Genomic DNA, 14709 nt, shown 5'->3' with positions numbered 1-14709 from the left:
GTTCACAATTATTGCAACAATTGTTTTGTGATGGTGTGTCTTTGTGATGATAATGTAACTTTACATGCAGAGCTGTGCATTGATCCTATAACAATAAAGTTATTTGCTAAATCACAGTTAAAAACTGCTTTCAAATATTTCATAGCAAGAAGGCTGATTGCCTGCATGCTTATAGATATTGAAGCCTCTGTGATCGACATTTTCTGGAGAAAATAATCACAACAATTACATCATCACATCATGAAAATAATCACTCGCTGCAGTCCTATTCAAAATCATTCAAAATGAGCTCAACTTCAACAGTAAAACACATCTTTTACATCTTCTTTAATGCATAAGTAATGATAATTTCATGATATAATATATATTTATATATAAATGATATATAATTGTACTGTAACTGTCACAGGAGATTTTTTTCTGCACTTAGTACTTTTACTTTTAATACTTTGAGTACATTTTCCTGATTATACTTCCATACTTTAACATAAGTAGCATTTTCACTGCTTTACTTGTAACAGAGTATTTTTACAGTGTGGTATAAGTACTTTTACCTAAATGGAGAATCTGAATACTTCCACCCCCACTCTTTGAGACTAACAGCTCACTGTGATGCTGAAGTGTCAGCTGCAGCTCTGCAGACTGAAGTCAAAGGTTTTCACCTCTCAGCCATGATGCTTTACAGACCACACCCAACCCTGAGCCCAAACCTCCGCGGGCTCCTCCTCTTGGCAGCTCCTCCACTTCCATTCTCCAAAAACACCCCACAGTCATCCAGAGTCCATGGAGGAGCTTCTGCTACTTTGAAGTAAGTATGTCAGCTGTCCGTGGTTTCGAGGACTCGCCCAGTCTCTGCATGCTGTTTAGAGTTTGCCTTTCATCTGGGAAACGTGTTGAAGCACCTCCAGATAACGACATCCAGCCTCATCCCATGTTTTGATGTTCGGGCTGCAGGCTAGCTGGCTAGCCTTAGCTTAGCTGAAGTTTTCTGGCCAACAGGCGACCAGACGAGCGTGTGAAAGTTGGGAAGATCCTAGTTACAGAAGATGAAGAAAAAAGCCGACTCGCGTGTTTTTCTCGTGGTTAACGTTAGCGTTTGCTGTGTTCAACGGTGCTAAAGATAGCGAACTAGCGTCACTATGCTAACATGGTTAAAATAAGTTAACTCTAACTTCTTTGCTTGCTGCTTTAAGATGCTAACGTTGTTTAAAATGTTGACGGTAGTTAACATTCTCACCTGGATTTATGGAGATTAATCAAAGTTAGAAGAAACTTTCCTAAATAAGGTAGATTGATGCACCTTAATGTAACGTTTGACCCTCGTTACTTACAGTAACGCGGCGTAACTTTTACAGAATAAGGCTCAACTCAGCGTAAACTAGCTAACATTGTATCCCGTAACGTTACAAGATAAGGTGATCCTACCGCCAGGTTTTGTGAAATATAACTGAATTGAAAAAATACAAACTCAGAAAGTTGAAAGTTCAAATCAAATGTTTGTACATATTAGCAGTAAAGCAGTGTATCGCCTCTGTGAGGCGTCTGCAGTGCCACCACAAAACTGAAATAGTTTTCTCTGAAAGGTTTTTGGTACAAAGCAGCTCCAGGATGTGCAGAGTTTGCATCAGCAGGGTATGAAGGTAATAAACACTCACATGCCTGCAGTCAGACAGCTGCTGTTCTTGTTGTTTGTGCTCAGGTTTTTAAGTTGTAAGAAGAAAGGAGCATCCAAAAAGCCCTTTTAAGTGTAAAGTTGCTCAGAGAAAAGGGCACATTGACGAGTTATACTGCAGAAGTATAGGGAGTATTGATATTGCTTTAATGAAGTGTATGTTTATCCATATCTTCCTCTCCAGCTGTAGCTTTAAGTGAAATGGTTGTACAATGAGCCACTTGGTTGGTTCTTTGCATTATTGTGTAATAAATCACATCCTCACTTGTGGCCATAATACATCCTTAAGTCAGATGGCCTGAGATGTTGGAGGGGAAAAAACTTGGTGACACATGACTTTTGTCCCCTCCAGTGGCCCAAAGATGATCCATACATAGCAGAGGAACTCAGAAGAGCTCCAGCGGTGCAGTAGAAATGTCTCCCAAAGTGCCCGGTGGCCAAAGCAGAGGGGATTATTCCGCAGTGCAGGTAGCTGTTCGAGTGCGTCCGCTGCTGCCTAAAGAGCTTCTACACTGCCACGAGAGCTGCATCACCGTTGACTCAGAGCTATGTCGGGTTACGCTGGGCCACGACCGGCACTTTCTTTGCGACTACACGTTTGAAGAAACTTGCTGTCAGGAGGAGGTTTATTCTGCGTCCGTCCAGCCACTCATAGATGCCTTCTTTCAAGGCTTCAATGCTACAGTCTTTGCATATGGGCAGACAGGCTCAGGCAAGACTTACACTATTGGAGAAGCAAATATTTGTAAGTTATTAATTTTATCTTTTCTTTCATTGTCCACAACAGTTCAGTTTATCTTGTATTAATATAATCTGGACTCAGCTAAATTTAAGGTTAGACCGTTTTGCATAAGACGGTTAAAAAGCCAGCTGCATGAAGTTGAGTGTTGTAATTGTTTTTGTAGGTTCTTTCAGAGATGAGGAACAGGGTATCATCCCCAGGGCTGTTGCAGATGTCTTCAAGCTGCTTGATGAAAATGATCTTGCAGACTTCTCTGTCCGGGTCTCCTATCTGGAGGTCTACAAAGAGGAGTTCAAGGACTTACTGGAGGTGGAGACAGCCAGCAAGGACATCCACATCAGGGAGGATAAAGGAAACATTGGTATGGAATAGGCAGCTTAATCGGTCTTGAAGCATGTTTTTTTGGCTGTGATTTCAAATGTTATGCAATATTATACTTTATGTTTTAAGTATGTGTGTTTAATTTTTTTGTCTTTGTGAATTCCTAGTTTTGTGTGGCATAAAGGAGTGCGAAGTGGAGGGTCTGGATGAGGTGTTGAGTTTACTAGAGTCAGGAAACACAGCCAGGCACACGGGTGCAACCCAGATGAATCCAAACTCCAGCCGGTCACATACCATTTTCACCGTGTATATGGACCAGCGTCGGGGAAGCTCTCGCCTTTATGGGACTGCCTCAAGTTCTGGACCACAAATGTTGTCTTCCAAGTTCCACTTTGTTGACCTGGCGGGGTCAGAGCGCATCTTAAAGACAGGGAACACTGGAGAGAGACTGAAAGAGAGCATCCAGATTAACAGCGGCCTTCTGGCTCTGGGAAATGTTATCGGGGCACTGGGGGACCCCAAGAGGAAAGGCTCTCACATACCATACAGAGATTCTAAAATCACAAGGTACATTTTCAATAAGTTCATGCGATACTTTAACATACAAGTTTATCAGAAATTGGTGTAAAATGTCAGTTTGCTTTTATAACATTGTTTTTTTTTTTCACACAGGATCCTAAAAGACTCTTTGGGAGGAAATTCAAAAACACTGATGATTGCCTGCATCAGCCCATCCTCCTCAGACTTTGACGAGAGTCTGAATACACTAAACTATGCTGCAAGGGCCAGAAACATTCAGAACCGGGCCACAGTCAACTGTAAGCGAGAGCCAGATCGGGTGGAAGGGCTGGAGCAGCAGATCAAGGCCCTTCGCAGGGCCCTCGAAAACCGCCAGCGTTCAGAGACGCGCATCATTTCTCACGCTGATCCAAACAGGAGACCACGACTTGGAGAGGGCGAAATCAACAGACTGCAAGTTCAGAGCGCCCACTATAGGACATGCACAGACACGGCTTACAGGTGAAATCACTCACATTGATTCTTCACTTCTCATTGATTGATCAAGTTAAATGAAGCCTGCATTATTTCAAATATGCTAACTGTCTCATTGTGTCCTCTGTATGTCCTTGTAATTAACAAGACATTGGTGTCCCGTACACAAGTTAACAATATGATAACTAAATTAGGGATATTAAATGATGGCCATTATCACTGTTTTATGCATTACAGTCCAGGCGTTCATTATTTGCAGTCATTGATCGTCCATTTTGTCAGTTCATGCAAACTGCCACCATAATATGAAGCATCCAAAAGATGGATGTGAGCCAAATGAAATCCAATTTTTAGCATAAATTAGATAAAGTTCATTCAAGAATAACATGGTGTTTCTTTATCTTTTTATTTATATCTACAGATCTCTAAAGAGACCAAACTCCACAAGTATTATAGTATCTGTTCAGCCAAAGCTGAACATACGGTAGCCTTTATTGACATATACTACAGCTCTACTCTAAAACTATAAAAAAAAATACATCAAAAACATTCTTACACTGACATATTTGCAGTCAACCTGTCAGCGACTGTCAGAGGCAAACTGTGACGTAGCTCAGGGACATCTTTCTGTGTTTACACTGGTTTGCTAGCTAAAGGAGCGGTGGAGTGTCTCTCATCATGAGCTTCGTGTGAACTCTTCTGGTACTAATGCATCACAGGCTGCTGCGGGAGCTGCAGAGTGAAGGCGCTCTGACTGCAGAGCAGAGTCTGAGAGTGAAAGAGTGGCTGTGCTCAGTGGAGGAGGAGCGGAGCGGACTGACCACCGCCTCAGGACCGGACAGTGGTATCGAGAACAGCTCCACCGAGGACAGTGTTGCATTAAAGAGAGGAAGGCCTTCTGTAAGGAACCAGGTGTGTCTCTTTCACACTCCCAAGTCAACAAATTGTTTCTGTCACATTTCAGGAATTGTAGGTGTCCTGATTGGTTTTAAATGTGTTTATATGTTACCCAGGATACAGAGGCTGCAGAGGAGAGTTGGGGCCATGAGCATGAAAGTGAGAAAGATGGAGAGAAAGAGGACAGTATTGTCCATCTGCAAGCACAGATCCAGCGGTTGGAGAGAGAGAACACAGACTTTTTAGCTGCTCTTGAGGACGCTATGGAGCAATACAAGCAGCAGGTGAGATGTAGTGGAATTCTAGTATTGTTTTTCCATTAGTGCAGTGAGTCATAGTTCAGTCACGGCATGCCACAATCAGTGATGGTGAATTTGCTGGGTCACAGCAGGGTTAACCAAGCTGAGCGGTAATATGAACCACTTTGGGAACAGGGTCATTGCTTTAGATTATATGTTACTTATTTGATTGCTTTTCTTCTGTCTCAGAGTGATAAGCTGAAGGAGCAACAGGACTTGATAGCAGAGCTGCAGTGTCATCTGTCCACTCCAGGGCTGATGGGCCTGGGCCTTAACTTGAGATCGCGGCCACACACGGCCCCTATGGGCTCCATGCAGCACAGTCAGAATGGCGGCACATTCAGACAGGTAACCAACCAGCTGAGCTACTGTTTCAGCCTGTGGTGCTGTGTGGGTTTTAAATTTAAGAGTGGTGTGGTTCCAGGTCAGTCCAGTGGGCTACCTTGGCAGTGGGCCTTGTGCTGATCAGGATGGTAGTCTCTGTGAGGAGCAGGAGATCCCAGGAGGAGGAGAAATGCTGGACACGGAAGAAGAGGGCAGTCATTTCAGCCTGAGCCGGGAGAGACGCAGGTATGTTGTGTTTATAGAAATGATTTCTTGCCGCATAACACCGTTGAAGTATTATTAAAATAAATCATGTATACACAGTGTTAATGTCATTGGACATGTGCTCATGTTATTATGTGTGAAAGACTAGTGAACCTGACTTGGACCAAGCGGGACATGCTGTCAGGAGGATTGGCAGCTGGTGGTAGAGGTCTCACAACTCAGCTGCTCGAACCAGACCAGCACCCCTGTTTAGCCAGAAAAGCATGTAAGTCATTCAACTTTAGATGTCCCTGTGTGTGACGAACAGTTTTAGGATCATTGATTGGAGAGCCAAGTCAAAATAAAAGGATCCACCGGATTTTTGTTGTTTGTTAAGACTCAGATATTTACAAAATTGAGCGACCTCAATATTCAAACCATTAATGCACAATGTTGTTCATACAGACACATTGTTTCTAAAACTACCACTGTTTTCTGCACATTTGCAGATTGAATTTGCCCAAATTCACTTTTTGATTTATTGAAAAACATTCACAGTTTCAGTTCCACAGAAAACATGAAACCCCGGGCTGAACATTTCACGTGCTTCAAATCTTTTGGGGTCCTTTTTGACCACACGTGTGTACTCTCCTGTGTTGCATCATGTGCTTGTGGTGAAGTTGCTCTGTTTCACCAGTGTTCAAATCTCTAAACTTTCCACAACATCTCAGCACACACAGCGATGCTCTGCTGATGTGTAGGTATGTAGTCCTGTGGAGAAATACTGGATTTATTTATTTTATTTTATTTATTTGTTCTTGCACAGAAAGATCTTAAAGTAAATTTTAGTGACACCAGCTGCGTATGGGATCACAATGACTAAGTTTTGTACCGCATTCTGGTTCCTTTTGCCCTGAGATGTTTATGTGTTGATCTGGTAGAGGCAGGGTGACGTCAGGCCTTTTAAATCTGTTCACTATGCTTTTCTTGCCTGATGTTGACTTGAAGCTCTGTGGCCTCCCTCATCATACCACCCTAATGACCTGTGGTGTCCTCTCTCTCAAATGTGTAGCCAACTCCAGTAGCGGGGAGGCATCTGTGCGTGAAAGTCTGAAAAGTTTTGAAGGCGTTTCAGAGTGGGGGCTTCTTCAGGCACAGCAGAAGATCAGGGAGCTGTCTGTCACCATCCGCATGAAGGAAGAACTCATCAAAGAGCTCGTCAAAACAGGTAGCAGTTTAGATCTCTGCAGCTTTTCTGAATAGTTCTCATCTGTGTTTTTTAGATTAATTGTTTTGGGGTTTGTTTGTTCCTTTTAGGTAAGGATGCTCAGGCCCTGAACAGGCAGTACAGCCATAAGATCACGGCTCTGGAGAGCGAAGCTGTTCAGGCTCGACAGGAGCTGCAGGAGGCCCAGCGGCAGCTGCAGGATCTAGAGAGGCAAGAGAGGGAGATCAGCGCGACAGACAAGACCAGAGCACAGGAGTGTCGCAGGAAGATAGCTGCTGCTCAGAGCAAAGTTCAGGTTTGACTGTCACGTCTCTGTATTCATGCATAATAACACAACAGACAACTAGAGATCGGTTCACAACAAGCTGACTTATAAAACACTACACATTTAGGTTCTCAGTCAGCGTCAGAGGGATACCGCTCGCCTCGCCAACCTTCCTGCCCAGAGCGAACGCCGTGTGTTAGAGCTGGAGCGTAGCGTTCAGAGTATGAGGCAGCAGCAGGAGCAGCTGCAGAGGCGACTGCGCCAGGAAAGTCAGCAGAAACGACGTCTGGAGACTGAGATGCAACGAAGAACTCACAGAGTCAAGGTAACCTCAGGCTAATACAGCAGAGGAGTAGCAACGAGTCAAAAATAATTGTGTTTTCTGTGTAAATGGGGCCACTTCACCAAAGAGCTTCAAAAAAGGACCACTACTCTCCATTGTACATGCTAAAGTCCAACAGTGACTCAAACATAGACCTTTAATCCAATTTATTTGTGCTCATTCATTCATTTGTTCATTTATTCATTTAATCCAATCAATCAACATAGATTGGAAAGGAGCAGGGAGAAGAAAACGTATTATACCTGCCTCTTTCTCAAACAGTTACAATCAGAGAAATTGTCATAATTCAAAATATATATCCAGCCTTTTTTTCAAAAAGAGAAAAAAAGAAGACTGTTTTCCTTTTTCCAGCATATATAATGCAAAATAGAAAATAAATACTACACATTTTACAAGCTCCTTTGCTATTCCACACTCCCATATAATGCACTCAGCCTGTTTGCACATTTTCTTAAACTGAGAAATATTTGTACAACTTGTCTCTTTCTTTGTCAGTGAGTTCCACCTCTTAACACCAACAACAGCAGTACACATTTGCTTTAAGTGGTTCTTACAAATCTATGCTTAAAGTTATACCATCTTCTATTGTTTATATCCAATGAAACCGATAAAAACAATTTTTGTAATTTTGCTGGTACTAATTTGTTCTTTGCTTTAAACATAAATAATAACATATGTTATTGAGCTTTGAGCTTCAATAATCCTGATATTTTAAACAACCTATTGGTGTGTTCCCTGCAATCTATGTTATGAAGTATTCTTATTGCTCTCTTCTGTAATAAAAACAATGGTTTTATGTTATTTTTATATGTGTTACCCCAAATTTCAATGCAATAAGATATGGTAAAATAATAGAACAATACAAAATCAACAAAATTAACTCCATTGAACAATTTGTTCAGATGTCAAAAACAAAACATGATGTTGCAAAAGCTTAAGTTTTAATCCACATTGCCTCAAGCATTACTGTTGCAGTCCCAAAGCTTTGGTTGGTCTTGTGGGTCATGATAATCCCACCATCAGCCCCTGATGTAAGCAGGTGTTAGTTCTAGACCAGCAAAGTGTCTGTGCTGCTCTCAAGCCAGTTGTTCTGGTTCTTTGGCTCTCGAAATGCGTAGAACTGCTTCAGGGTCAGGCACTGACTCCGAACTGGCCCTTGAGCTGGAATTTCCCTTTGTGGGACTAATAAAGGTATATTGAATTGAGCTGCCTTTGTGGAAGAGGGTTATGTGACTGCAGGAGTCACCTTAACCTGCAGTCTGAAAACAAAGTGTATGGCCAGATAGCTCACCAGATAACAATTAGCTGTGCTGTGTACAGATACTTTAATAGAGGATTCAACTTGGCAGCAAAGTTTCAATCAATATTTTTTCTCCGTTTTCAGATGTTTTAGATGAATCCAGAAGCTCAGTTAATTCAGTCACTTAGGTAGTTCCACACATTTCTCAATGTGTGTATTTACAGTTCCAGGGAACTACTAGAAAGGGTCAATGAGTGACTGCTGAAACAATTTAAATTTAGAGCCGAGGTTTGCCAAACCATAGATTTCTGGTTCTAGTCTTTGCTTCTAATTCTGAATGAGAGAAATGGAACCAAACTAGCCCCAGTTTATCGCAAATGACATGTTTGTTTTTTCATGTGTGCAAAAAGAGTCTGTCTTTATTTGGAATAAGCAACAATTCACTCTCCAAGCCCTCTGCAATTGTTTAAGGAAAATGTTACTGCTACCCATCAAAACCCAAATGTCTGGCAATAGTTTAAAGGAAAACACATCTGTATACCGTATATTGTATTTTTTTCTTTAAGGCAGAGATTGTTTTGTTGTGTACTCATCCTGTAATTGACCGTTATCTTCTTCCATCCCCTCTGTAGGAGCTGGAGATAAAGAATGAGCAGCAGCAAAAGATCCTGAGAATAAAGACAGAGGAGATTGCTGCCTTCCAGAGACAGAGGCGCAGTGGCAGTAACGGCTCTGTCATCTCATTGGAGGAGCAACAGGTGGGATGAAAACAAACTGCCCTTAAACTCCAGAAGGAAATTAGTGGCATGGTTTAATCTAAAATGCAGAATCGAAATTTTTGCTTGCGTCACTCTCCTGTTGCCTCAGTTTACCTGTCTGTGTCTCTATTTCTGCATGATGTGTGAGCAGAAGATTGAGGAACAAAAACGCTGGCTGGATGAGGAAATGGAGCGGGTACTGGAACAGAGGAGAGGGCTGGAAGATCTGGAAGGAGAGCTCACCAAACGAGAGGAGATCCTGGCCAAGAAAGAAGCCCTGCTACAGGGACGCAGCGGCCTGGAGACCAAGAGGCTCCGCTCCAGTCAGGTATTAACCATCACAAACATCTCAGCCTGGTGACACAGGAAGCTGTCAAATACTGAAAAAATGTTTGCTTCATCTTCCCCCCAGGCCCTGAGTAAAGACCTGGTGACGCTTACAGGGCGTATCGAGTCACTTGAGCGAGAGTTGAGTGAGAGGAATGGTCTTCTTCGCAGCAGCAGCGCTCAAGACTCACAACAGATTCGGCAAGAGATCTCCAACCTGCGTCAAGAGAAAGACTCGCTGCTCAAACAGCGAGTGGAGCTGGACGATAAGCTGCGGCAGGGTAACCTGCTCTCACCCGAGGTTGGCCTTACTCTGGGCTTCAATACTATTGTTCCCTTTTATGTCTTCATAGCACTGACAGATGACCATACTACAGAGGAACAGAGATATTTCTGTGCTGCTAACATGTATTCAGTACTCACAGGGCAACAATACAAACTGTGACCAGACAGCATGTAACAAATCCTCACTGGTAACTGTAATACTAGCTGTTTGTGACTGAATCTTCATGCTCACATTCCCATTAAGACCATCTGTTCCCTCTGACGTTTCTAGGAGGAGCGAACGCTTTTCCAGTTTGACGAGGCAATCGAGGCTCTGGATGCAGCTATTGAGTACAAGAACGAGGCCATCACTCAGAGGCAGAGGCAGCTGAGGGCTTCTGCCAGTATGCTCTCCCAGTGGGAGATGAACCTTATGGCTAAGCTCAGTTACCTATCTGCCTCTGAGACCAGAGCTCTGCTATGCAAGTACTTCGACAAGGTCTGTGTAAAACCATTCTTAACCACGTTCTCATCTACTTCAGCTCTGCAAAAATGAGGTTGTGTGTAACATGTGTACTGAAGAGAACTGATTTGATGCTTCCTGAAGGTGGTGTCTCTGCGTGAGGAAGAGCGTAAGCTACAACTTGCCCTGGCTGAGCTGGAAATGCAGTTAGATGATCAGCAGAGGCTGGTGCAGTGGTTGGAGAACGCCCTCGATCGCACACAGCTAGACACAGATCGGCGGCTCACACAGCAGCAGAAGGAACATGAGAGGAGCGTACAGCTCTTACTGCAGCAGTGCCGAGGTTTGGATCACACAGACTTTTTACAAATACAAAAATGTATTATCTCTCTCTAAAAAAAGGTCGTCTGCTTGTGTTAATGGACACTGCACTGCACCACTTACAATACATCATAACATCTGTGTGTTGTGTTGCAGAGATATCTATTGAAGTTAGTGTGCTAACCAGCTAGCTCTGGCACTGGACAGACTTTCCACTGCTCCAGCAGTCAGAAACTCCAGTTTGGTTGAAATAAACCCTTAATTGACAGAGATAAAAGTGAAAATATTGTGGCTCTACATGTTTCTGATACCCGACCTTCCTCAGAGTCCTGGTCAGAGCCACTGTTTTTCCCTGTCATCAAATAGTCCTCACTCGGTCTCGCTCTGACTGTGTTCACCTTACACCCGCTGTGTGAACACCAGTGCTCCGAGCTCTTGGTCTTGGCAGGCTCAAGTCAGCTGATAGGGCCACTAGCTGCACAGCTAACTAGCTAACAGTAGCTAATAGCTGCAGCCACACTACTACTACTTGACTTACTCTGGTGAAATGCTGCCCCCTGTATGTTTGGAGTGATGCCCCACTGGTGGCCAGTTCTTACATATTGCTTCTTTGAAATGAGTGTTTGTATATGCTCATGTGTGCGTTCTCCCTCCCACACAGAGCAAATAGACGAGGGCCTAGCAGGAAGACAGCGGCAGTTTGAAGGATGGATCCATAACCTGAGCAAGGAGCTGAACTACTACAAGGCCACAAACCTGGAACTGAGCAACAAACTGAGGGAGCTCTGTGGTTCAGCCACGCAGACAAAGGAGCAGACTAAAGGTATGAAATCAAGGTGTTTGCTGCATTTAATATTTATGATTAAGATAGTTGTTGTGTTTACAGCTTGCAGCAAGATGGCTTCAGATATTAGATATTTAACCCTACATACTACTTCTTGCCACATTAAGTGACTTAAGTGCAGATATCCCTCCACACATCCCCGGGAGAATCCAATTAAAATCATTTGTGTCGACTGTATCTTCATTCTCCTCAGTTGTACTGCTGAGCAAGCAGAGGGTTTTTTTCCACAGTGTGTAAATGCCGCAATTAATAACTTTTTTCATTATCAGTATGTCCATTATCGATTAGTAATTTGGCGTTTAAAAGGGCAGAATAAGTCAAAGACGTCACAGTTTCGTAGAGACTGAAATGGACAGTTCAGCCCAGACATTCACTTTAGTCACAGGGTCCTTTCACACTAACTTCCTTAGGTCTGGAGCTTTGGGCTTTTCAGTTTCATCTAAACCAAAATTGGAGGTGTGAAAGTTCCCTCAACCAAACAGCTGAACTTTGGTCTGAAAAAAATGTATTGTTTCTCATACTTTTGGATCAGTTATGGGAATTTCCGGCAGGCTGCTGTCAGAACCAGAAAAATGGAAAAACAAAACAACAACACAAAAAGAGACCAAGTGTTTCAATCACATTTGATCCGACAGCTTTATTAATGCCATAATATTATTATTACAGTGTCGAAGGAATGTGTAATTCCCCCCAGGCACGACGAACACAAGTAGTTTTCTTGAACTGGTTTAATGAAGCCTCCAAATCTTCATCAACACCGTGAAAACTGTGCAGAACAATACATTTAACACAATTAGCAAATTAACTACCGACCACATTGTCAAACCACACAATATGCATTGCATATAGCTAGCTTGCAACAGGACGAAACAATATACAAACAAATGATAAGATACCTCGTTGGCTGCATGCCACAAAGAGGGAACTGTCCATGAGACACAGAAGCGATGGTCCCTTCGTTGTCCTCCGCTTGACGAATGCAAACTTAACGTGATCCAAAAAGACGGCGGGCCATATAACAGTCCATCCATATTGTGAAGAAGACGGCGGCAGAGCTTGACCCGGAAATAAAAAGAAACCACATCTCCTCGAAAACAGCGCGAGAACAAGCTCACAGACGCAATCATTGGAATAATCACAAATAAATCAAACCATGTGTCACTCAATGAAATAACATGAAACTACAATCATGTCTCCAATTACTAACATGAAATGTAAATAACTATATATACAAACTGCATATCCACCAGGCATCAATGAACCATATCAACAAACTGTATGCACCATTATGGATACATTTACAGAGAATGAATCTGTTATTTCTCTCCATTCAGTCAAACTGCACTAGAAGGCCACCTGCCAAACACATCCCAACGTATGGCTCACACAGGTGATGATGGAGGGATGTTCGTTCTTTAGTGCACTCTCATAAATGAAATATGAAGCAAAATGTGAAGCGTTTATTTCTTTGATCGTATATTTTGCTCTCGGATCTCTCTCGACGTTTGTTTTGAAATTCAGTGTAATACTCACAGTGAAGTGTTGTGTGTCGTCTTCCAGTTGTGGCATCTGATGGAAAACCAGCAGTTATGGGCAGCATGGAGAAGCTGCCCCGCTGCACTGAGGACAGCCTCGGAGGCAGGGCAGCGGCGCAGTCTGACAAACCTCCCAGGTCCAGGGAGGAAATGCGTGAGCTGGTGAACACCCCGCTCCCATCCACGTGGAGACGTTCCTCTCTCCCCACAGAGGAACCCGCTGTCATGGAGGAGTTGTGGCTTCGAGCGGCCGGGGACACTCCTGTCAACCGTGTGGTTCAAACTGGTCTGGGGTCTTGGGGTGCGCCTACAGCCCTGCCTGTGGTTAAGTCTCGCCGAGAGTCCCGCCGCTCCAGCCTCAACGTCGGACCACTGACTTCAAACAATGCATTCATTGATGTACGGAAGAATCCTGTCTGAAAATCAGCGCATTGTGTTGCTTAAGAACATTCATATTGATTTTTTTCTGTGGTCTCTGAAATATTTTGTCGGTTATCCATCTAGTTTTTTGCATTTCAATTTTTGTACTTGTATATAAAGTTTTTTAATGAACAAAGACACCCGCTGATTTTATATGAAGCACTTTCACAAAGGTAAAGTTTATGCTTCCATTTCATACAGTTATTGGTAGGAATATGGTCCTACCAGCCATGAAAGCCAGTAAGTGGTGATTCTATTTCTCTCTCAAATCATGTAGCCTTTCTACCTTCACAGTATTTTATATTAAAATGGTTTTGCCCTACACATTCATATGCCATGTGATTTCTCTCCAGTCAAGGGTTTTCAGAAAATGTCTACATGAACAGCAAGAAGAGGGAAATGATTTCTTCCGTTTGGCCTGTAATCCTTTTTAAATCGATGGTGAGGTTCGATGTTATCACAGTCGATGTAGATGAGGCATGAAAGCTGCTGTGAAATGTCAGATTAGCGTCGACGTGAGGTTTTAAGTGCAGCTGTGACCGGCCAGGCTCGTTCTGGGAGGCCACAGCTGACTGCGGAGTCCTGCTCGAGGAGGAAAATTCATTCAGTGCCTAAAAATTCTCAAGGAGACAGAAGAACAAGGCAACTGATTGCTAATTCAACATTCTGCTCTCTTGTGACGCCCCCCCAAAACCCCTAAATAATAGGAAGTGTAGTTCCAAAATTCAAAACATGTTTATCCTCCAAATAGAAGTAAGACCAAGAAGCTACAGTACTCGGTCTACAACCATTCAACTTGCTGGTTAATACTGACCAAGCCTGAACATAAGCTATGGAGATATTAACTTTCATTATACATACTGTGTCTCAGGCTTTCTGATCTGCATTTAATTGGAGCATAATTCGCTGTCATCAAAGTTTTTCCTCCACTGGCTTTCTCAAAAATAATCCTGGTTCTATAATTGGTGAAGAAGAGCTCAACAGATCTGTTCTGTGACATACAAGGAAGACAAATCAGCAAAAAAGGCAGGAGATATCTTCAGGTGGTCATCTCGCCACAGTGAAGCACAGCGAAATTGAGTGTCTCAGATGGGAGTGCGCCATCTGGCCAGTAGAGGGCAGTATATCCTCAGTGTTTCACAGGAGTCTGTAATAATCCTGGAGACATCTCTGAGGGTCAAGCAACAGTTTTTGTCGTTTTGTTTTTTGGACCGATGCTTTGATTCTATGAAAAATGGAAAAACTGCCC

The 14709-nt window shown here is 43.0% G+C and overlaps 1 protein-coding gene across 1 annotated transcript; it reads left to right on the top strand.

Moving 5' to 3' along the window:
* The first annotated feature begins 1580 nt into the window (after window positions 1-1580).
* Window positions 1581-13784, top strand: kif7 (kinesin family member 7). The gene is made up of 20 exons (XM_070962680.1): window positions 1581-1640; window positions 2025-2417; window positions 2578-2775; window positions 2903-3302; window positions 3408-3755; window positions 4448-4640; window positions 4742-4909; window positions 5114-5272; window positions 5349-5494; window positions 5617-5738; window positions 6525-6680; window positions 6770-6975; window positions 7073-7270; window positions 9161-9286; window positions 9438-9614; window positions 9699-9914; window positions 10170-10376; window positions 10485-10683; window positions 11323-11484; window positions 13066-13784. Exons 2-20 carry the CDS (start codon window positions 2087-2089, stop codon window positions 13458-13460), a joined length of 4107 nt encoding a protein of 1368 aa, XP_070818781.1. The 5' UTR covers window positions 1581-1640; window positions 2025-2086; the 3' UTR covers window positions 13461-13784.
* The last annotated feature ends 925 nt before the right edge of the window (window positions 13785-14709 follow it).

Source organism: Chaetodon trifascialis, chromosome 1 (genome assembly GCF_039877785.1).
Source record: "Chaetodon trifascialis isolate fChaTrf1 chromosome 1, fChaTrf1.hap1, whole genome shotgun sequence".
NCBI lineage: Eukaryota > Metazoa > Chordata > Actinopteri > Chaetodontiformes > Chaetodontidae > Chaetodon > Chaetodon trifascialis.
The sequence above is the reverse complement of the archived record's forward strand: the minus strand, read 5'-3'. Positions and strand labels throughout refer to the sequence as shown.